The sequence below is a fragment of the Vicugna pacos genome, unplaced genomic scaffold (genome assembly GCF_048564905.1).
Source record: "Vicugna pacos unplaced genomic scaffold, VicPac4 scaffold_19, whole genome shotgun sequence".
Taxonomy (NCBI): Eukaryota; Metazoa; Chordata; class Mammalia; order Artiodactyla; family Camelidae; genus Vicugna; species Vicugna pacos.
Window position 1 is genome coordinate 65,575,803 of NW_027328740.1, and position 25,088 is coordinate 65,600,890.

At 41.5% G+C, this 25,088-nt stretch overlaps 1 protein-coding gene across 1 annotated transcript in view; it reads right to left on the bottom strand.

Annotated features, from left to right (window-relative positions):
• Nucleotides 1–380: 380 nt before the first annotated feature.
• Nucleotides 381–25,088, bottom strand: part of LOC140693369 (trafficking protein particle complex subunit 9-like) — an 85,086-nt gene continuing 60,378 nt past the window's right edge. Inside the window, exon 3 of the mRNA XM_072957274.1 lies at nt 381–750. Within this exon, the coding sequence (XP_072813375.1) occupies nt 502–750 (249 nt within the window). The 3' untranslated portion in view covers nt 381–501. The remainder of the gene's footprint in view (nt 751–25,088) is intronic.

Consider the following 25,088-nt stretch of genomic DNA (forward strand, 5'->3'; position numbering starts at 1 on the left):
GGGAAGGAGCAATGAATGAGGTGCAGCACGGAGCATTTTAAGGTCACTAAGACAGACTACTCTGTATGATGCTGTGATGGTGGATACATGTCATTGCACATCTGTCCAAACCCACAGAGTGCACACCACCAAGTGTAAATCCTAGTGTCAATTATGGGCTCTGGGTGATGATGACGTGTCATTGTAGGTTCACCCATTATCACAAATGCACACTCAGGTGCAGGTGTCAATAGTGAGGAGGCTGTGGGGACAAACTGCAGTTCATACACCCAATCCAGCCCCAGTCACCGCTGTGAGTAAAGCTCTGTGGGTGTGTGGACTGTCTGGCTGCCCTGGGGTCTGAACAGCAGAGCTGAGCAGCTGCACCAGAGATCAGGAGGTTTGCAGACCCTGAAATATTTACCCCCAAGCTCTTGACAGAAAAAGTCTGCTGTGCCCTGTTCTACACGAATCAATATTCACCCTGATGAGACAGGACAGCAGGGACCAAACCAGGCATGGTTAATGGGACTGATGCAATGTTTTAGTTCCAACACCTTTGCTGAAGTCCTGCAGGTCCAGAGACAGACTGTAGCCAGGAAGCGTCTGCAGGAGGAGTCGGTAGTAGGCCTTCCCGCCAGGCTCCGGGATGCCGGGGGCCGCGGGCCGCACGGGGGCCTCCTGCTTGAAGAAGGCGGACTTGCAGTGGAAGTCGATCAACTCATAGAGCTCGGAGAGGAGGCTGCACTGCTGAATTCTCTCCTCGGAACGCTGAAGCACAGGGAGAAAAGCAACAAGCATCTGAACGAAACACGTAAGTGAAAAAAGACCCGTAAAAAAGTTTTCCCTTACAACAGAGACCTGATGACACAGGAAGGAAGAGGAAGGCTGACTTCGTGCACTGACGGGACCGGATGCAGAAACGCAGGGAAGCAGCGCTGTGCAGACGCTCCAGACCCCCTCCGGGCCCCACCTCTCCGCGTTCCGCCTGTCCTTTTACTAGAAATGCCCTTATTCCCTGAAATAGAGGAATCTGCTACCTAAACATGGGACACAAAGAAGGGAAAGAGGAACAGGAAGGGAAAGTAAAGGAACAACAGTTCATCTAGACCCTAGGGTCTGGGCGGGACTTTCACCAAACACACAACCTCTCAAAGCACAGAGCGCACAGTGAGAGGCTGAAAGTGTGACTGCGACTTCTTCTCCTTAAGCACCAGCTACCTGCCAGCACATGCTGCGCCCGTTACTGAATCCTTACAATCATCTCAGAAACTATTACTACCCTGGCTCACAGGCAAGGAAATCTGAAACTCGGGGAGGAATTATTATCATCCTGGAAAAGTCCCACAGACCAGAAGTGTCAGAGCCTCTGGCAGACCATGGACTAAAATGCTCCTCATCACCATGGGCCCTGAGCCTCAGGCTGAGGCCACGTCAGGTCTGCACGGGCCCAGAGCACAAGTCTGTGTGACAGGGAATGCTCCCACTCGAAGTGCCAGCCGAAGACCCTCAGGAAGCTATGTAATGAAACCAAATCCCCAAACTCATTTCCAACCCACTGCCCTGTCCGGGAGGACTGCTCGGCAGATCTGCACTGTCACCTGTGAACAGGCTGAGCAAGGGGCCCAGACAGGGACGTGACATCCCAGTGGAAGTGGCTCGGGGAACGCTTCATCACAGGACAGACTTTCCCGGCTTCCAACGCAAATTCTCCATTCCATTTCCAACTGGAAAGGAAGTTTAGACTTGCTTTCCTCTCCAGAAACAAAGAGAGTGGTAACATCAGTGGGAAACTCAAGACTGAGGAAGATTCTCCTTGCCATTTGGAAGGATAGGCCGGGGAGGGAACAGAGACAGTTATCAGAAAGACCTGTGTTCCAGTCCAAAGTCTGCACGTCAGTCGCTTTGACAGTTTCCTTTTTAATACAGGTGATAAAGTCTAATTATGATTGTTGGGAAAACTAAATGGAATAACGTATTCCACTAGCATAGGTGTAAATTCCTCCATGAGTGTTCCAGAAATGGACGTGATCGTGGTTAGTTACAGTCTGCCAATTCTTGTGTGGTAAGCTCACATCAGCCAACCAGAGATGTGCCAGAGAATGCCTCACCAGCCAGCAGCCTTCTCCAAGTTGGAAACTCACAGTGTCCGAAGAGCAGGCAGTGGTGGATACTTTGGGGCACTCTGGAGGTAGCACTCCAGTGATGACTTTAAAAAGCTGGGGAGAATTTAGGGGACCATACAGTTCAAATACAGAAAACTCATTCCATGTCTACAAATATTCATCTCTAGCCATGATGATTCAGAGAGTAAATACACATTCAAACGTACAACATTTTCCCACATAAGTGCATCAAAACAATTTGGAAAGAATGTAACTTTCTTCTCTAGATCACACAGCGGGGATTACAAGGTTTGTACTGACAGCCCTACTTGTAAATCATCTGCAAACGTAACTGGGTCCAATACCAGTCATCATCTTTCGAAGAGAAGGATGGAAAAGAGCAAAACCAAGCTAATACGCTCCAGCCTTTTGTTTGGTTACAATGTCACAGAGAAGACGTATAGCTCAATAAGGAACCACTCTGCCGTGATCACGGAGCCTGGGAGCGCGATGGGCGGCAAGATGTATGACGCAGCAGTAGCTGTGCCCACGCATCTAGGCAGGTACCAAGACTCACCTCGACAAGGTATCAAATGTTTATGCCCATGTCCTCATCACCTGACATGTATTAAAGAGAAATGAAAACATATGAAAGGCCAATACCCTTGGTGGGTACACCATCCAAAGAGCAAATTCACAGTTTGACAACTGGCCATCATGGTTCCCTGGGATTCATTCTTGGAAAACCTTAAAAGCCACTCCTCTGTCCTCAAGAAGTGCTGCCTACTTGTCCTATCTTTGGCTCAGGGATACAGCACGTTCACGTGGACTTTAATGTCTGCACAGATTTGACTGTCTTTCTCCAGGTTCACTTGTCCATTCTGAAGAAGCCTGAGTTAAGTCCATTTTCCATAAGATCAACTCCCTCCAGTGACAACTCAACGAGCCTGCAATTACAAGCCAACTGAACAGGACTGTCCTCACCTAAAAATATCACCCATCCTTCACTGCTTTCTTAATCTCCTCTCCTGGCTAATTGCAACAGACCACCAACACCCTCCATCAAGTTCCCCAACTATGTCAAATAGAAATTAAGGTCCATAAAATAAGAGACAACTCCACAGTCACCTCTGAATTCCTAGCATATAAAAATGTCAATAAATAGAACTATGATTATTGCTTCTCTCTTTTAAAACGTTTCTGGTTATTTAAGTGAGACCATGGAAGGGAGGTATTTGGGTCCAGTATCTTGATCTAGAAGACTCTGGAGGCCTTTTTCGGAATGGCTGTCCACTGATTCATTCAAAACACAGCAACTCTTTCCGGGAGGAGCTAAGATTTTCTGCCAGGAGTTTGTGGTCACTCTCATGCCATAACAGCTTTAAACTAAACCCTTACTTTATATATGTTATTTTTCCTCTCTTTGAAAAAAATTGACTTTCCTTATTTCCTTGCCTTGAGGAATACATTTTTTCTTTTGTTTCAAATTCACCCTTTTGTAAAGCAAGATCCTAAGGATGTGCTTCGCCTTACATAAGAACAGCCATCCAACACCCAGTGTGAGAGGCTTCGGGCTCAAATCCTGCCCTTCTGCCAGGGCAACTGAATCTCAGTTCAGGAGCCAACAGGCACCCCAGGGCTTCTAAGGCTCACGTATCTCCCAGAATCCCTGCTTTCTGGTTTGTCTTGGCTTCTGAGGATGTCCCCTCACTTTCTTGACAATTAGCCTTGCAGCTTGAAAGATGAAGAAGGAAGGTTTTATTTCTTAATCTACATTTTAAGGAACTTATGTAATGAAGGTTTTCACGAGTTTTTGAACCCTCCATCACCGAGACAGAAAACATACAAGATATTTTCTAAATTTAGCTATCATGTGCATCTTTTCTTTCCTTTTGTTTTCTTAACTGCTAACAGATATTTTTTAATTAAAAAATAAAATTAGGCCCCAAATAGGATAGAAAATTGAAGGGGCAAACAAAATTAAAGGGCAAAGACAGAAAATGATAAGTACTCTACAAAGTTAATAGATTACATACACTATGGATCAGATAAGCAATTCTCAGTAACAGCTAATTGAAACCTGACCATGAGGTAAAACGTCTCTCCTGTCAGGAGATGGCCAACAGAAAATAGAATTAAACCAACAAACTAAAATTCTAAGTCTGGCAAGGTATAGAAGTCTACCAGCTAAATGTCTCTTCTTCTGGAAAAGAGGGAGACTCACCAGCTATTTTCTGTGGAGCCTGAGCCCAGGGAAGGGCGATGAAGTGAGCTCTGTAAGTACCCAATTAGCAAAGTGAGTGATGAATAAAGAGACGTGAGCTTTGATGACAGACATGATACTACTATTCACTTGTCCTGTCAAGTATGACTTCATGCTCAGTGATCAATACCTCGGCGTCCTCAGGGATTGAGATTATAGGAAAATGCACAGCCCGGGATAAGACCTCCTCTGTGAGCTCGTGACACTGCACTTAGATGTCTCAAGAGCACCTCCAACTCCACCTGCAAAGAGCTGACTTCACGGTGCTCCTCCAATAGCCGTCCTGCCCAGGGCCCCTGGTCTGGGGGCAAGGTCTCCCTGCCTCTCCCAGCTCAGGCCCATCACTCACAGATGTGACTGGACCCCTCCTTCAGGGCCCAGATATCCTCAGTCACCAAGTCCCACCACCCACACCTGACCTACCAGGTACTCACTGGCACTCACTCAGCAATGACTCTGTGCTGCAGACCACGCTGCACACTCTGCACAAGTTATCTCACTGGATTTCCACAGCAGTCCTGGGAAGTCGGTACATCACTGCTTCAATTGATTAGGTAAATTGTTTCACTTCCTTGAGTGCGTCATCCAAAGTGACACGGCTACTGAGCCACAAACCTGGGCTTGAAAATCACTTGAAAACTGAACACTGCTACACCTCGCAGCCACCCTACTCTGACTCATCACATCATCTCCTACCGAGCCTTCTAAATGTTTCTAAGCATTCTACAAGACAAAAGTGATCTATGAGAGCACCCCACTCCCCTACTTAAAATCTGTCAATGACGGTCCACTGCCCTTAGGAGAATGCCCCACCAGGCCTGAGCACAACCCAATGGCCCGGCATCCACATCCCCTGTGTAGCCGTGCCACCTCACCCACCATGTAGCACTACATGTGCCGCGTGCAGACAGGGATGCTGATTCCGTACAACCCGGGGCTCGTCTCACTCAAACAATGATCACCCTCTTCACTGGTCACCCTCTTCAATGCTGACTCTCAGAAAAATGTTTTCTCAGGATGAATCAATATCTTTTTCCTTACAAATTCCCATCATTGAAAATGAGCTCCCCACAAAAGAGAGAAGACTTAATCCTCAGTTTCCTTATCTGTAAAGTGTGAATAACAAGGAAATATGAGAGATTTTAAGAGAAATAATTTTCATGTGAGGCTGAGGGACAATTCCCAACATACAGTAAGCACTCAATATGTGCTTACTTAATATTAATAAGAATAGATTCCATTCCAGCAACCTTCAATCAATGCTTTATGGCTTTGTCCAAAAGACCACCAACAAACTGTTGGGCAAACCGCTTTGAGCAGATCAGCACAAGCGTACTGGGAGAGGTAAGCGCTGACTCCATTTACAGCTGCAGCCACCCAGCACTACGGGGCGGGGGCAGTTTGCTCAAACTCTTACATGTTGCTTGAGCATTTTAGTTGTAGTTATTGAATAAAGACAGGCATTATTCCCTCAAAGCTCCTGAAACATAAATCTTCAAAGATTTATGTAAATTAGGTTTCAAGTACAACACACACACTAGAAATCATTTGAAAATTTTACTCTTAGATCCTCCGCACAACAAAAGGTCATGTTCTTAATGTATCTGACTAAATACACTGAAAGGATTGTTTAAAAGAAATTAAGATGAACAATCCTGAATAAGCTCTCAGTATCATCTGCACAAAGCCTCACCAATGGGTCTCATTTCTCAAGTCCACATAGGTGTTCAGGCAGCTTAACCTAGGTCTTGGTTTCTTATAACACAGGGATGGGAAGAATTGTGGATAGATTTATGTAGCAAATACAAATGTAGTGTATTTGCCGTGTAGGAATCCTAGAAATAAATAAATTGTTATATAGTCCCACCCTTAGGAAGTTCAGCCTTTCCATTTACAACAGCATTAAAAATAAAATGAGAGATACATTTAACAAAATTTTACAAGATTTATACATTGAAAATTTTGAAGTATCACCAAAAAATATTGAAGAGATCTACATATATGGAAGGCATCCCATGTTCATGAAATGGTAGACAATATTGTCAAAAATGTTAAGATTCCCCAAAGTGATCTACAAATTTAATGGAATCTCTATCAAAATTCCAGCTGACTTCTTTCCAAATATTGAAAAACTGATTCCAAAATTCATATGGAATTGCAAGTGGCCCAGGTCAGCCAAAACAAACTTGAAAAAGAAGAGCAAAGTTGGAGGAATCACTCAAAGGTTACTACAAATCTATAGTACTCAAGTCATTATGGTACTGGCATAAGTTTGGATGCATAAATCAATGAGACACAATAAAAAATCCAGGGGGAAAACTTACATTTACAGTCAGTTTTCCACAAATATTCCAACAACACTCCATTGAAAGAATAGTCTATTCAACACATGGTGCAGAGACACCTGGGTATCTGCAGGCAAAAGAATGAATCTGGAATCTGGACCCCTGTATTTTATATAACAAATAAATGTTAATTCAAAATGGATCACAGACAGAAACGTAAAAACTAAATGTATAAATTTTCTAAAAGAAGACATAGTATAAATCTTTGTGGTCATAATATAGGCTATGGCTTCCTAGATGCAATACCAAGGGCACAAGTGATTAAAAAAAAAAGCAGATAAAATTGACTTCATCAAAATTAAAACCATTTGATACAAAGGACATAATCAAGAAAGTGAAATGAAAGAGGAAGGGGGTAGCTCAAGTGATAGAGTGTGTGCTTGGCAAAAATAAGAAAAAAGAATAAATCTAATTACCTCCCCTATAAAGAAATTGTTTTATTGTTTAAAAAAATTAAAGTGAAACGACAGTCTGCAGAATAGGAGAAAAATTTTGCAAATCATATATCTAATAATAGGCTAGTATCCGGGATATAAACAAACGCTTACAACTGAACAATACAAAGAAAATCGACCCAATTTTTAAATTTGCCAAGGATTTAAATAGATACACAATTGGCCAATAAGCATATGAAAAGATGCTTAGCATCACTAGTGAAATCTAAATCAAAATGAGGTCTCATTTTACACTCACTAGGATGGTTATAATCAAATCATGGACAATAACAAGTGTCGGTCAGGAGGCAGAGAAATGGGAACCCTCAATACGCAGCCGTTGGAAAGAAGCAATGCTGCAGCTTCTTTGGAAAAGCCTGGTGTTTCCTCAAAAGTTTACAGTCATATGGCTCAGCAATTCCACTCCTACATATAGAGTCATCCCTCAGGATCCTCGGGGGGTTGGTTTCAGGAACATCCCACCCTGGATACCATAATCCAAGGATGTTCGAGTCCCTTTACAATCAGCCATCTCGATCCATGAAGAGGAAACTACAGAAGTGGTGGGCCAACTGTACAGTCAACAGAATGAAAACATATTCTCGCAAAATCTTTCACATCAATATTCATAGCAGTATCATTCAGAGTAGCCAAAAGTTACTAACAATATCCATCCATCAATGAATGGATAAACAAAATTATCAAGAATAGGCCAACAAACTTTTGGTCATTGAATCTTTGACAGAGGTGAGAACATACAATGGAGTAAAGGCAGCCTCTTCAGCAAATGGTGTAGGGAAAACTGAACAGCTGCATGTAAATCAATGAAGTTAGACTACTCCCTCACAGCATACACAAATATGAATTCAAAATGGATAAAGACTTAAACATGTAGACAAGAGACTATAAACCCCTTAGAAGAAAACATAGGCAAACATGTGACATATATCTCAGCAATGCTTTCCTAGAGCAGTCTACTCAAGCAATAGAAATACAAGCAAAAATATACAACTGAGATCTAATTAAACTTACAAGCTTTTGCACAGCTAAGGAAACAGTAAGCAAAACTAAAAGACAACATATGGAATGGGAGAAAATTGTTGCCATAAATGAAACTGACAAGGGCTTAATTTCCAGAATATGTAAACAGCTTTTATACTTAATAAGAAAGAAAAACAAACAATTCAATTCAAAAATGGGCAGAAGTCCTAAAGAAACATTTCTCCAATGAGACATAAAAATGGCCAATAGGCACATGAAAAACTGTTCAATATCATTATCAGAGAAATGCAAAACAAAAGTGCAATCAAGTACCAACTCTCACCAGTCAGAATAGCCATCATTCCGAAGTTCACAGACAATAAATACTGGAGAGGCTGTGGAGAATTGGGAACCATCCTACACTGTGGTGGGAATGAAGTTTGGTGGAGCCATTTTGGAAAACTGTATAGAGGTTCTTCAAAAGACAAAAATTTGACCTCCCATATAACCCAGCATTCCCACTCATGGGCATATATCCAAAAGGATCTATAATTCAAAAAGACACCTTCAGCCCAATGTTCACAGCAGCACTATTTAAAATAGCAAGACATGGACACAACCTAAATGTCCAGTGACAGATGACTGGATAAAGAGGTTGCAGTATATTTGTGCAATAGACTACTATTCACCCATATAATAATAATAAAATAATGCCATTTGCAGCAACATGAATGGACCTGGAGAATGTCAACCTAAGTGAAATAAGACAGAAAGAGAAAGAAAATTACCATATGAGATCTCTCACATGTGGAATCTAAAAAAAAAAAAAGCCAAAGAAACAAAAAGATAAACTTATCTACAGAACAGAAACAGACACAGAGACACAGGAACCAAACTATGGTTACCAGAGTGGAGAGGGTGTGGGAAGGAATAAATTGGGAGTTCAAGATATGTAGATACTGAGTATGTATAGAATAAACAGCAAGATTACACTGTATAGCACAGGAGAATATATTTAATATCTTATAGTAACTTATGTTCAAAAAGAATATGAAAATGAATACACGAATGTTACTATTTAACTGAAGTGTTATGCTGTACACAAGAAACTGACACAACAGTATAAACTGGCTAGACTTTAATGAAAACATTTTTAAATAGACCAAAAACAAAAAAAAAGAAGAAGGATATTATGAAACAAAAAGAATAAAGTACTGATTCAGGCTGCAATATGGATGAACCTTGAAACTTTATACTAAAATAAGCCAGACACAAAAGGCCAAATAGTGCCCTTTAAGGTGAACAGTATCTAAGCGTTTATTGTACTACTCCTGTACATTTTCCGTAGGTTTGAATTCTATCAATATCAAAATAAAATGTATTATTCATTAAAAACATAAAACACTTCCTCACAGTAGGGCTTTAATTGTTAAATGCAGAAATGCATGTAAAGTTTGGAACAACACTTTGCACGTCCACAGTCAGTATTGTCACTGCCACTCAGAGGGTGGTGCCAGCGCTGACGAGAGCTGCCTCCACTCGCTCCCCTGCAGACAGTAGTGAAGGCCTGAGCTCTGACAGTCAGGGTTTGCGTGAACCTGGGTCAGACACATCCATGTCCCAGACACTGCGTTACCCAAATTTCTTATACAAACTGCAACATGAAATGTAAACATGCTAGAGGGATGTATCATACAACACAGGGAATACAGCCAAAGTTTTTCAGTAAATATAAATGGAGCATCTATTGTACACCTGAAAATTATATCATATTTTAAATCAGCTATATCTTTATAAAAAATTAAAAACTAATTTAAAAATGTTATCACTGTAATATCCAATTCGGTTTTTAAGTAACTACTAAACAGCTTAGAATGTATAAAACCATTTAAGTGTGCTGTTTGTTTACATATTTGTTTACTTAGAGCCTCCTGCTAAAAGAGAAATTAATCAATTTTTTCAACACAGCTTAACAACCATAACAACAAAAAGGCAAAACTGACAGCGAAGAGAAAATGGAGATTCAATACTTAAATGATACCAGGGGGAGATAAAGTCATAAAAATGGATTCCATGAAGTCAGGGCAAGTGTTAAAGGCCGACTAGAAATTCAGCTGTAAGATTCTTGGCAGCTAAAGCAAAAAGAAAAAGATGATGGGGCAGGTGGTAGAGTGTGTTCTTAGCGTGCATGGGGTCCTGGGTTTAAGCCTCAGGGCCTCCACTAACAGATAAATACACCTAATTACCTACCACCCCAAAATAGCCCCAAAGAAAAGAAAGAGAAATTCTTTTCCAAAAAACTTTGATATTACATTTGGATTAAATGCTTAAAGAAGAAAAATAGAAAAGATAAGTGACACAGTGAAGGAAAAGCCCAGCTGGGCTAACAAGCTAAGTCAAGTATCCAAGTGTGATAAGTATCGGTTTACTCATCTAAGTTTTGCTGGGCTAACTTGTAAATCTGAAGTTTAGTGTCAGTTTACTGGGCTAACAAGCTAACTCGTAAATCCAAGGTCAACAATTGACAGTAACGTGATCTGTTCCAAATTGATAAGCTTCAGTGTACTGATTCCTTGCTTTTTGTTGTTTGAGCCTTATTGGCTAATAGCCCCATACTTGTAATTAACCCTATAAAACCTCATGTGCACGTCTTGGAGGTGCTCAGAGCTTCGGAACAGAAGCCCATCTGAGCCCGCCTGCGTAGTAAATCTCAGTACTCCCACCCTCCGAGTGGTGCTTGTTTCTTGGCTGGCCTGTTGTTTCCGCAACAACACAAGCGATAATGCCCGTGACATAAATGTGCGGTGGTTGCTGGCAGGTCCCCATGTCTCACGTGGCAAAATCTGAAACATCCTTTTCACCACTCAGAGTCATCATAAGCCCATCCTACACCTCCCGCTGTTAAATGCAGGAGCACAGGCAGGGCCCGGCCTTTGCTCTCTCTGTGTCATCACAGTGAGACAGGATGGAAGGGGGCAGAGCAGAGACATTCTAGGAAGGCCACAGCAATTAACAACAAAATGGTGAAGGATTCAACCCCCAATAGGCCTTGAGGCTCAGGATGAAGAGATTTAACTTCTAGCAGAGCTTGAGCTTCATTAAACACCCATTGTAATAGTAACATTGTGAATAACCCAGCCCCAGGCACCAAGGCAATTCCAAGGCTGGCCACAAAAGGTCACAGTGTGGGAAATGGGTAACTCGCTGGGAATCCCGGCCCCTTGCCCTAAGGCTGGTCCTTCTACTTATTAGCATATGAAACCACCAAGCCCAAGAAAGCCAGCAACACAGCTTAACCTCGCGGGCATCCCTCTCGCTCCCTCTTCGGGGAAGGCCCACACTCAAGTCTGTGGAGTGTGTACCTAGTTTTAATCTGAGAATCAAACCCCCACACGTCGTGATGTTTCTCTTGCCTTTCAATGTATCTCTCTGAATAAATCTATCTTTACTCAACACTGGCTTGCTCTTGAATACTTTACTGCATGAAGAAAAGGAACAAAATCTGGAGGGGCACATCCCAGGGGCTAAACTAAATCCTGGGACACAGCCCTTCTCATGCCCCACGTTTTTTTTCTTGTATCAAAAGGACTGGGTTATGAAGGGAGCTCTGAGACCCCAGCTAAGGGACAGGAGCAGACAACAGGGCTCCATTTGGCGGGCAGCCTCTCCCCCAGCAGGGGACTTGGGGGTCGGCCCGGTTCTCTGTGTTTCTCTGTTGTGCTGACACCCCAGCCAGAGAGCGTTCTCCTTGGCCTGTCCCCACAAAACCCTTCTCTCCAAAATACAAGCATAACATGTCACAATCCTTTTCTTCAACCAGGAAATGTTCAACCCACTTTTTCCCTCCCCAGTAAAGTACCAAACTGTTCTCCCTCCCATCCCACCACTTCTTTCTTTGTGAGAAGTCTGCACTCTCCACACACCATCCTGAACGCAGGTGCCTTGCTGGCTGGGACTGAGATGCTTCTTTCTCACACACCCTGCGTCCTTTCACTTTCCCCTTTCCACCTTAAAATAGCCTTTCCTGAATCACCCACTCCTCTGATTCTGACTTTCACAAAATACTGGGTTTGCAGTCACTTTGTGCATACCTCCCAGGTTTTGGCTGGGTTTCCTTCCCAAGATCTTCATTAAGGAGCTGCATCAAGAAGTTTAAACAGGCTAGTCTTACATCTGAGTGGAGGAGCCTGCATAAAATTAAAATGGCTTTGAAGAGAGAGTTAACCAGGGACAGAGAGGTCGCAGGTCGTAGTCAACAGTGTCATGAGACAAAATGTTCTTCAAAGGCTCAGAGTGGCTTCTGAACACGGAGTTGGCAGGGAGGAGATGCCAGGAAGTGAGCAGGGTGAGTGACACAGGGTACGCTACCCCAGCTGGGGAAGAATTGGATTTTTTTCTAGTTTTTGAAACAATTTCTTACTACCTTTTTCTCTTATTGTGACATAGCATTTTCTACAAATTAAGAAAATCAATGTCAGTCATTTGGGCTGCTTGGGTGAAGCTACACGATGCCATTCACATGGCTGGGATATGACAGCCACACCAGTCTAGGTTGAAAGACCAGTGGGGGTATTTCCAAGGAAATCACGGGCATGCAGCAAACTCCCCAGGTTCAATTACCTCATCTCAAAGGTGGGGCCAATAAAACTACCAAGCAAAGTGCTTGATGATTATGGCCGACATGTGTTTACTAGGTAATTGCCCGTGACAGCTGCAGCTGAATGGGGAGTGAGTAAGATTAACAAGGTCCTGTCTACCTGGCCACACGCGCCCTGCCTTTCTGCCTTGGTGCAGCAGCAGAGCTTGTATAGCTGAGATGAACGCCCCCAGAGCAGCCCCGACGGGAAAGCTCCCAGCTCTGCAGGACGAGACGTGATCCTTTCCTTCTCAGAGCTGATAGCAGTTTGCAGTCGTCTGTTTTTCTGTTTATCCATTTTCTAACTGCCTCTCCTCCAGAGTTTTTGCTCAAGCAGCGCAGGGCCAGGTGTGTCTTGCGGCCTGCCGGATATTCTGGGCTGGGAGACAGCTGAACCCACATCTGGCTCTGGTGCTGAACGGAGAGGGCAGAAGGCCCAGGGGCCCATGCTGAACCGAGGCCCCTGCACCCAAAATTATGGTCTGACTTTGGGCAAATAACCGTCTTTTTTACCCTGAGATTCATCATCTGTCCATGAAAATAACTGCCCATGTCACGTAGAGTTTCAAGGATTAAAGGAAATCACCAAATTCACAACCTAGCCAAGGGGCTACCAGTGCGTCCTCAATAGACATATGCTGCCTTTCCGGCTCTGACACACGCCAAGCGTGGCGGCCACACAGTGAACACTGCTTAGTGCAAGTGTGTTAAGTGCTTCATGTGTGCTATAATACTCTTTAGAATTTACAACAATCCCAGGAAGAAACGAATATTATCGCGCCCATTTCACATATTCACCAACAGGTTAAGAGAGGTTACATTCTAGTCCAAGGCCCTATGGTGATGAAATGGCGATTTAAACCGGAATCTGGGCCCAGGCCTTGGCTCCATCTCTCTCCCATCCACCTGACCACTTGCCTATGATATCCACCTGTCCAATACACAAGTTTACAGCCGGCCAGCTCTTAAATGCAATGTGTGCCACCGTTTGTCAATGTTGGTTAATTACCATAAACTGTTCCCAGAAACCACTACAGAAAAGAAAGTTGGACTTAAGGAATTCTGCATTGCGTTCTCCTTTAATGTGCAGAAACCCTTCCCTACACCACTAAATCATTTTGTATGCTTCCTCCAAGTTTATATTTGCACACAGCTTACTAAATTAGAAGGTACCAGCAGTAATTCCATCTCGGTTGCTTTCCAAGTTTTCAGATTATCCATAATCAGCCAGTGAACGAAAATACCACAATGTGAATGAAATACTGCAACCATGTCAGTAAACAAAGAATGCTGAAACCAAGTCATTAGCGACTGCCGCCACCCCCCGCGAGGACAGGCCTGCAGCCCAGCCTCTACAGCAACTCACAATGGTGCCCACTTAGCAGACTCAGAATAAGAAAGGACAGGATACTTGCCCTAGATAGCTAGGTGCTTGTCTAAAGAATGAATTCAATGAGTCCAAAATATTTGCTTCCTCCCATACATAGAAAAGCACTAAAGTCTTGACCATGAGATACCTGGCTTTCCTTAGATAACAAGCAATCTTTTATTGTTCCAAGAACCTGGTCTTTGTTGTAAAGCTCCTATATATCCTAGCTCCTCCGCAACCTCTTTGGAGTAGTCCCTCAGAGAGATCTGACAGGCTGTCATCCCGGCTCGAGTCCTCCCGCCAAATAAAACATAACTCTTAACTTTTAGGCTGCACATGTATTTCAGTCAACAGTTGTGGACACCATGAAGGGATCCAGAGCAGACTTCTCTCCACCACAACTCTCCGAGTAACCGGAGCCTTGGTACCAGCAGTGGCCCTCTGTGCCCATCAGCCTCCTCGGGGAGTCCAGATGAATTTGGGTGTCTCTCTCCTGTTTCTCGGATCTCACATACTGGCTGATGATCCTGAGTTTTTTCTGGCGGTGTATCCAGGTACGTGGCCCTCAAGTTGAAAGAAACTGGGGTGAATTACCCACCCAGTGGAGACATACTGGGTGGGGCCTGGTTGAATGATAACGGGAAAAACCCACCTTGAGGAGACGTCTGAAGTGGGGCTGGTGGAAACATATGAGGAAAATACTCACCCAGTGGAGACGTCCCAAGTGGGTCCAAGTTGAAAGACACTGGGTTCAGGACTGAGTGGTTAAGTAAGAGCCTGTTATAATGTTTTCCTCAATTTGGTTACATCCATTGAATTTTTCAGGATAAAATTAAAACTCTTATGAGGAACATTTCAACTCCAAAAATGAGGCCCTCCTCCTGGCTGGAAATAGCTTTCTCGGGTACAGAGAATCTTGCAGGAGTGGTAGAGGCAAAGACTTCATGCCATAGAGTTGTTCCTGCGGGAAATCTTACTAGCAAATTTATTCTGAGAACCCGACCTTACAATGGGGAATAGAACTTTCAAAAAAATTAAAAACAGAAAAGAAATGAAAAGAAATGACAGATTGCCAGCCTCCAACTGTTACCCCAGCCAGGTTTATATACGTACAAAACTTACAACATTAATTGGGAATTAGAAAAAAAAAAACCTCACTCTGAAAGTAACTAACCAGGCCTGATAAAAACATTTTTTGGAATTCTGAAATTATAAAAACAAAATCCCCTTTAGGGGTAACTTGGATTTCTCTTCCTGTGTCCTTGAAATGTAAATGTTTTATCTTTCTCTAGGTGTTTTAAGTGTGTGTATGTATGTGTATATACGTGTACTTTTTTTTAAAGGGAACCTTGGACTCTGCCATACAAAAGGTAGAAGTATTTTGTACATATGGTGGCCACGCAAATAAATTGGATTCTAAGCAATTCTTTGTACCAATATTCAGATATTTTACCATCTTAAATTTTGTTGCATCAGCCTGGACCACAAAGGCCTTTAGCTTTTGGAGAGTAAAACTTTGAAATTTATTTAGGCAACACCCCCACTCTCATGTGGAAGGGCCTCTTCAACTTATTGTTTTAAAATCACCACATATATATATATATATACATAAATTGATGGCCAAATGATGGATCCTTTAATTTGGAAAAATTTTTAAATTTGTGAAAGTTGAAAGAGATCTCATTATAAACATCTGTTTTATTGGTACCTATTAAAATCAAGTTTAAAGGTAGAAAAATATATCTAATGTTTAACCTAAGAACTTAGTTAAAAAAAAATACTGGTTTGAAAAGCTACATTTGTGTTTCTCCTTTCCGATAAATGGTTCTGGAGATGCTAATATAAACTTTGAATAATTAATGTTAATTAGTTTGAATAACTGGAAAAAGTATCGTAAAAATGTAGAAAAAAAAAGATCAGGGCTTATCCCAAATGGATAAATATTTTTATATATTTATTTTGAATGAGGTAAATAAAATGGATATTTTTGGATTTGGATACAAGGTTTTGATACAACACTATGTAAAGTTAAAAAAAAAAGGTGCCAAAGAGATCACCTACTGCCCCCCAACATTAAAGTTCAAACAAGTCCGTTTTATTTACCACAGTTTAAAATATATGTATGTATAGACTGAAATACTTGAACAATGATTGGGACAACAGAACAATTAATCAAATTAAAAATTGAAAATGGCCTAAGCTCTTTGGCTGAAACTTGGGCATCCTAGAGACTTTTCTATACAATTAGATACAATGCCCCCCCAAAAAAGGCTTCTGGCACTCCTTCTAGAAATAAGAATTATTGATTAAACCTAATAAATATAAAAATGAAAGGTATAAGATTTAATACAATTGAGATAAATTTTGTAAAGTTGGTATATTTAAATGGTCTTTATAAAAATCTTTTGCTTAATTATGTTGTGGGATAGATATGTTTCAATGGAAAAACGCTTCCCCTCCTTGGTATTATAAGGCTGGGCCCATATCTGTCCCTCAGAAAACATTAATTGAACAAAGTAAAGGAAACCAGTAGAGTTACATGAGCTGTCCAATATAATGTAAAACTGAAAATTAATATTCAGTGGCTAATAAAAAATATAATAAAAGTTTACCCTGGGTTTAACTTATAACTCAAGGAAAAGAGACCTTGCTAAATGCCTTATGCAAGCTTTCAAAGACATGATAAAGTAAACCTTAAAGTTTTAAAACATGGAATTCTTTGTTTACAGCTGTTCTCATTGATAAAACATGCCAATTAAGGACATAAAATTGGGTCTGGGTGACAGAGCAGTTTTCTGGGGAACTGGAAGAGCATATCTTTGTCTTGCTGATCAGAAATGTAAATACAGCAAACAGTGACCTAGGACTGAGCCTAATTAATTAGCTCAATGAAATAGAACTTAGGGCCAAGAAATTTTTGGCATTCTAGAACTCAGAATTCTGACGTGTCCTTCAGACATTGTCAAGCAATCTTAACTGTCAATTTCATAAATAGTAAGCCTTAGTGATTTGAGCAAGCAAATTCAGCTTACTCCAACTATTATTATACCTATCTTATAAGTAAGTTTTAAAGTTAAGCTATAAGATCTCTAGCTTTTGTCTGATTATAAGCCTGCGTACACATTATAGATGTGAGATATTTCTACTGCTAAAAAAAATCAAAGTCAAAGAGCTCTGCTCAATTGATGTAAAAAATAAGAGCTTAAAAATTAAGTATTTTTGAAATAAAAACTGAACAAGTTGACTTTCAGCGTCATGTGGAATGGAAAATGTTCAATATTAAGGTAATATTTGATATTGTTTAGTTTAAGTATGTTCTAATAAATATAGACATCTTTAAAGTCATCAATATTACGTGTAATACCTTTACTGTTCCTAGGTTTAATGAAAGTCAAATAAGATCCTGTTATATCTGTTGCAGATTTGTCAAAAAAAAAAAATAACCGTAATGTGGTTTGGTAAAATTTTAAGTAAATTAAATGCAAATGAGATGAGAGTCTTGGGTAAATTTTTAAAATATATTTTTTAAATGTATGCTTAAGATAATCTGTAAATGTTTGGTGTCTTTAAATTCTAGATTTGTGCTAAATTAAATTAAATGATAGGATTTTATTAAATAGCTATGTCATTTTCAGATAAAATAAGATTGAAATATGAATTACTTAACATTTAACTTCCTCTTTCAGTGAAACTAAAGGTGTTTAGAAATATTAATAAATGGTTGGTGCCACCCTGAAATAGTCTCTATTACTAAGGGAATGATCTCAGTATCCTATCAAAGTAATATAAATGTGTAAAGGAAGATATAAGAATGGAATTATATTTTGTTAATGAAACATAGTGAATTCCTCCTGAAGCTGGCTACTTCTGAATGGAAGAGAAAATAAGGGACACACTAATATGAGTACAGAAATCTGTGGAAGGCTTGTGGAAGAGGAAACCTGAGGGAAGTGTTTTGTATGTGGTTAGAATTGGCTAAGTTTAAAATCAAATTAGGCAAAATAAATGAATCTTAGAAGTAAGCTGGTACAAGAATAGATTTGGTTTTCTCTCTGTTAAGAGGAAAAAATTTTCTTAAAATGTTAGTCCACCTTCAGTAACAGATTGTAAAACTTCTTATACCACTTAGCTGATCTGTTCTGCCTTTACCTTTGACGTATTTTCTTGTTAATGAATAAGTACTACTTTACAATGACCTATATGTTTATCTGACCAAGTGTTCTGAAATGTTTTTAAAAGCTCCCCAAGTATCAATTTCTAATGAAAGTTCTTTTAATCTCCAGTTAAGTTTGGGATGCTACAGAAGGCCCCTGAAACATCCCAAGGAGGGATTTTGAACTAGTAAGTTTCATTTGCCATGTTAAATAACATGGTTTTGTCAAATGAATCATAAATTTTCTAAGGTTATATTGAATGAGAAAATATTATTAATATAGATATTGTAGAAATTATATGGAATCCCTAAAATTCTGGTATATCTGAAATGTTACCAGTGATAATTCTGGGTATAGCAACCAGGTTTCTTTATAGATTATTGTGTAACAGTGTTTAACCATGCTTTTAAATCTTTTGTCATTTATACACAGTTAATTGTTTTCTTCTGATGATTTTGAAAATGCTTGCTCTTCATGGAGATTTACTGATTTCTAATAAATTTCAAACAATAGCACTGAACTAAACAGGGTAAGAAATTTTTAATGTGCAATGAAAACTCTGATTAAAAGAATTAGTTATGTGGGACTGAGTAAACTGATGAATATGGTTATAACTTTTTATTTTGTTTGAAATGCTACTGGTTTTAACCTGTTTCTGAGTCATAAAGAATCTCTTCCTCTTAAGCTAGTTATGAATCACAGAAATTTGATAAATTTTACCTATGTAAGCAGACTTGAAACAGTTATATTTCCTCTCTATATGATCGCTCAAGGGACTAAAAACTCTTAGGTCCCCAGTGGCTCTAACAAACAAATGAAGAAGATCATATCCTAACAGATATAGGAATCTCAAGGTATTTTAAGGATTTTAAAGAGAAAAGAGGCAGAAATCCATGACAAGCCCTTAACGTGGCTTTCCTGGCCTTAGCAAATCTTATTAACATTATACCCTGAGACACCGTATTAAAACTTCCAACACAGCCAACTTAAAAAAACCCTATATGATCAAATAATCAGACTTAACTTGTAAAGAAATTAATCTTGATTTGGCTATATTTGAGAAAAATGAGTGTAACTTTAGAGAGAAAAAAAGACTTTAATTTGGTGGGTATTAAATTCTAGTTCTGTTAATCGAGGTCTATATTTACTAAGACACTTCCCAAATCATTCCTTGCTGTTATGTCACATTGCTGTACAATTTAACTGAATTATGAAAAGGGTCCACTAGGTTTGTTTCTGAAGCTCAGTAATCTATCCTTGGGTAAATTTCCAATGCCCCATGACCTGCAGCCAGGGGATTATACACACTGGAACAGGCATTACTTAAACAACTGTGTCCAACCTGAATGGAAGGAACTTTTATCAAGTACTCTTAACTAGACCATACACACAAAAGCTGAAGGAAACGTAGTTTCCTATCAGAAACAGCCCCTGCAGTGCACTGGCCTATAGAGCACTGCTCACCTTAAAACAATGCCCAAATGGAGAAAAAGCTACCAGGCCAGGATCAGAAGGAGATGAGATCTGAGGTAGACAGCTGACCCAAGACACCAGACCAAGCTTGTATAACAATTAATTTGACAATTACTCCTAATTTTGATTATGAACTACTCCAATTGTTAAGTGTATGATAAATTACCTATGTCTAGTACTTCTGTGTTACCTTGGTGGGTTTCCTTACTCCAACACTCAAACTAGATAGCCCTCAGAAATGTTATTTAAAAAGAAATTATAGCTATGTTTAGGCAACTGTTGATCTTACAAGGTGAGAGACGTCACCTGGCCAATTAATACCTGCTCTGACGCTGACCATAAATATGAAATTTCTCATAAGATCACTCAAACTCAATCAGAAATACAAGCAAACTTTTAACCCCAAAATATAGCTTTTCGACTATTAAATTCTTACTCGTGACTTCATTAACGTTACTAGCTATATTGCTTATATCCTGTCTATTTTATAAAATTGTTGTCTGTTACATTTCCCAATGTGTAACTAGGCCTACAAGATTGATGATGGCTAAACATCTTGAAGAAATAGATAAAATTTATAACCCTGCATAAAATAATTGTAATATTGTGATTCTAGGTATGGGAATTAGCAACGAAGGGTAAACATTTCCTGGATCATAATAGACTAGTAAGACAGGCGATCCAGAGAAATTTTAGTATCAACAGGGCCTGATAAATAACCTAACACCTTGAATAGCAGCTCAGAAAATTCTTCACCTGAAGTAGGATTGAGCCATCCTAGCACCGTGGGACAAAATTGGTCATGAAATGTCTCTCAAAATATTGGTCGAATTTAGGAAAAAGGGGGAGCACTGTGAATGAAAATACTACAACATGAATGAAAGTACTACAACAATGTCAGTAGACAAAAAATGCTGAAACCAAGCCATCAGCGGCTGCTGTCAACCCCCAGTGAGGACATGCCTGCAGCCCAGCCTCTCAGCCACTCACAGCGGTGCCCTCTGAGTGGACTCAGAATAAGGAAGGACAGGATACTGGCCCTAGATAGCTAGTTGCTTGCCAAAGAAATGAATACAATTACCCATATGTTTGCTTCATCCCATACATAGAAAAGCACTAAATAATTGAACTTGAGATATCTGGCTTTCTTTAGATAACAAGCAATCTTTTATTGTTCCAAGTACCTGGTCTTTGTTGTAAAGCTACTATTTATCCTAGCTCCTCCCATACCTCTTGGGAGCAGTCCCTCAGAGTCATCTGAGGGGCTGCCATCCAGGCTCGAGCCCTCCCGCCAAATAAAACATAACTATTCAATTTTAGTCTGAAAGATTATTTCAATGAAGTCCCAGAATAGACACAGCTCATCAATTCTGTAATGGAACACACTGAATCAAGAACCAAACGCGTGTTCTAGTTCAGAAAAACAACGGTTTCCTCTTTCTTCCTGTCATTGTACAATCCCACCAGAACTCATTAATTTGCTGTCTGCTCAGTTGGCAACGAAACTCAGAGAAGTGTCAACTCAGCAGAGCACCGTGCTGGGGAGAACCCCCCGCAGCAGCAGGGCTGGCTGCCTGCCCTCCCGCACGCTCTGCTGAACCCTAATGTCCTCCGTGGAGACCAGGCCAACAGAAATGCTCCAACAGCTGCAAACTCCCACATATTAAATAAAAGCATTTTATTTTATAATATATGTTAGCTATATACACATTTCTGAAAACAGCTTTGCCAGAAGCCCAAATTTTCAACATTAATCTGCAAAGTCAAATCCGGTCCCCAAGGGAAAACATGTCTTATGACGAAACGAAGGCCTCCAAAGTCCTCACCACGACCGTCAACAAAACTGACTGCAGGTCTGCAGCTGCAGGCGGTTACATGTCTATTTTTAAAGCACCCCCCTCCTGCCCTCGGTTGCTACAATGTCCCTCTACGCCCTCCCATCTCAGGGTAAGAGCAGCCGCAGCAGAACCTTGCAGGGAAGCACTGGCAGAACTGGACAAAAGGATCAGAGCTAAACTAAGCCTTCTGATGACACGAGCTTGTCACTCTGTCACTTTACAGATGAAGATATATATATAGAGAGGTGGGGTGATATTGCTCAAACTCACACAGCTAATAAGTGGCAAAGTCTATAACTCTGCTCCTCCCTCTGGCGTGAAGCCCCGGCTGGGAGGCCCACAGGTTTCTCTCATGCCTGCCTGAGCAGTCCTTTCCTGTCACTCATAACCCACCACAGGGTCTGACCCTAGCCTGACTTTTCAGCACCTTTTCCCTCCATTCTGGCAGGAACAAGGCTGCTCAGGCGACTGTATGACTTCTGGCTTCCCAAAACCTCCATGCTCAGGCTGGTCTTGCCTGTGCATCCGGCCCCCTGCTCAGAGGCTCTTCTTCCCCTGCAGAAGGACGTTTCCATTCTCCGCAGGGACACCCCCTCAGGGGAGCCCTCTTCTTGCCCTTAGCAGGGCAGGTGTCCCAGGGCACATCCCGAGCTGCCCCATTAGGACTGCCTGTGCCCAGGTCTGATAATCAGACCAGCAGCCTCAGAGCCAGGGATAATGCCCGGGTCACCCTGCAAACATACTGCCCGCCTCACAGCCCCCAGCCAGCAGTTCACCTGGAAGTCACGGCAAGTGCCCCACCCTATCCAGAAGCCTCTTCATTTGCCAGCACCGCTGATGACTGGTTTCCAACCTTTGGTCAGTTTCGCACAAAACAGCACCTTCAACTCTGAAGCAGGGGGTTTTCGCTTCTGCTAACCATGCTTACTGAGAAGGTCAAGGGAAATGAAGAGGACTTTTCTCAACACTTCTATGATGACACCCTCCCACCCACAATACTCATACGTTCAAGAGCTTTGGATCCATGTGATTTTGTTCCCCTTACACTAAGTGGCTCAAAACACTGCGGGATTCTTTCTCTTTTGAGGGTATTTATACTCAGTTTCTCGGCTTTAATCTGTTTTTGTCTCTCTTCAGTATCCCTAGCAGTTGCCACCTCTTACTCCCTTCAGCAGCCTCCTTCCCAACATCGAGTCTAGGAAATCAGCTGTGATGAGGGGCCCGGGGTCAGTCACAGATGATACAACTAAGGCACAGAGAGGCTATAAAATTTGCCCAAGAAGATCATCTTCAACCCCCAACAGTCTGTGTCAAGGTCCTCTGTTTAACTCTTATGCTAAGCAAGCTAACTTTTTGTAGATTATGGTTATAAACAGATGTGGTATCAAAATACATACAAGGACACACATCAACTCTAAGATGTTCATTAATTCCACTATTTTGTTTCTTTTTCTTTCTATTAAAAAAAATTAAGAAACTCTGCAGTCAGTATAGCAAAATGTTACTGGGCTTTAAATCCCGAATATAGAGGTGTTAATTATGTCATTACCCATACTTCTTTGTATGTTCACAATACAAAATGATTTGAAAGACTCTCTCAACTCCCCCTACTCACTACTGGCTCTCACCTGAGCTCCCGGACCACACATTTAAAAACCTTTAACTTTACCCACAGCTGAACACATCAGTTTTCCCCCAGAACTCCCTCTGCAGCTTTCCCTACTCACAGCAAAGCAAGATCATGATTTACCTCATTAATCCACACAGAAACCTGGGCCTTACTCCATCCTACATTCACAGACAGCATTCATCCTTTCCTTTTTACCAACTAAACATGCCTTCAATCTGTTCGCTTTTACACACTGACTGTCCCACCGCTCAAGAGGAAGCCACCAACACTGCCCACCTGGACTCACGAGTCTCCCAAGTGGCCCCACAGCCACTCTCCCCTACTTGATACAAATGGGATTGTGTCACTCCCACGCTTTTTGGACTCTTTTCAGACCCACTGTTCTTAGAAGTAACTCCAAGTTCTTCACCTGGTGAAACTCTTTGCCATGAAACTGTCAGCTCAGGCAGGGCAGGACCCGCCGTCTTCCCTCGGATCCACCCTCTGGCAGAACATCAGCTTAGGAGGACCTGCTGAGCTACACCTGCCTGTATTCTAACCCTTGTCTTGAGTTCTTTGCAAACTTCTTCACTTATCCATACAAATCCAAGGTAGATTAGAAAGATTTTAGATGTTGAGCTAGACTATTGATTTGGGGATTTTGCACTAGCAACCTGCAATGTCATGTTCTAATGATTCTGTCTTCATAAAGCCACACCCAGTTTAAAGGAGTATTTGTGGAATGTCTTCGGAGTAATAGGGACTGTACTTTTACAGACTTTATGTTTTATATCATGAACAACCTGGACAGGGTCACAAATGGAACCGTTTCACAAGTGACAGAAGACAGGTGAGAGGCACAAAGCGACAGGTCACAAAGGTGGTAAGAGCAAAATTGATTCTCCAACCCCACAAAACATTCCTGAAAGAAACAAAAATTCTGAATTTTAAAAGTAAAAGTCTATTATATAGGGAAATGAAATAAATAATCCTCTTCATTAGGGTTTCAAGATCTCACTCCAGAGTTTTTAGCAGGCCATACTGAATCCTAGCACAGAAAAATCAGATGGACTAGTGGTGAGAAAGTTTCAGGAAAACTGAAGTAATTCCTCCACTTGTGTAAGGACATACCCTCACCTGACGAAGGTGAATGTAGACTGCAATCTGGAGAACTTCCGGAGCTTCCAGGCTCCGCTTCAGAATGTCGAGGACAAGGACAGCTTGGAAGCATGCTTCTAACTCGGTCAGCGGCATTCTTACACTGCAGGGGAAACGGAGGCCCCCAGTCAAGGGCAGAGATGTTCTAGTCGTGTATCACAGGCCGTGCCTCGGGGACTCAGTGCCCTGCAGCAGCCCGGCCCCAGGCGAGGACCAGCAGCGTGGCCCACCCAAGCAGGAGGGGCACTGTGCTTGAGAAAGCCCATCCCCGATGGGGGCAAGAGGGGCTGGTGGGGTTCAGTGAATCTGTAATTGCCCACAGAAATATGCCTGCATTCATTCAAGTGATACAAACAACAGTAGCAGTCTATTTAACAAAATTTCAATTGACAGTGGAAATTTTGCCATTCCTTTCCGCTTGTCTCCTGCACTCTGAGACAGGCTTAGGCTCTCTTACACCTGCAGCTCTGTGCAATATTTGTGAAGTCATTGTACTTTGCTGCAAGTGTCCTCGCTTCCCGTTTCACTTTTTCTATCCTCTCTTAACACAGTCGGATATCTTCCTGGATCTCTCCCTGAGTTCCATGCTCCTCCTCCTCAGATCCTGAGATAAAGGACAAGTGAAAACACATGACCAGAAAAGGTACTGTGAACTTGAACGAAGTCCTCAGTGACCCCCTATGTGAGTGCTGCGCACCTCTTACCTTCGATTCTCAAGGTTCAGCCCAGGGTGACATCCAGCCC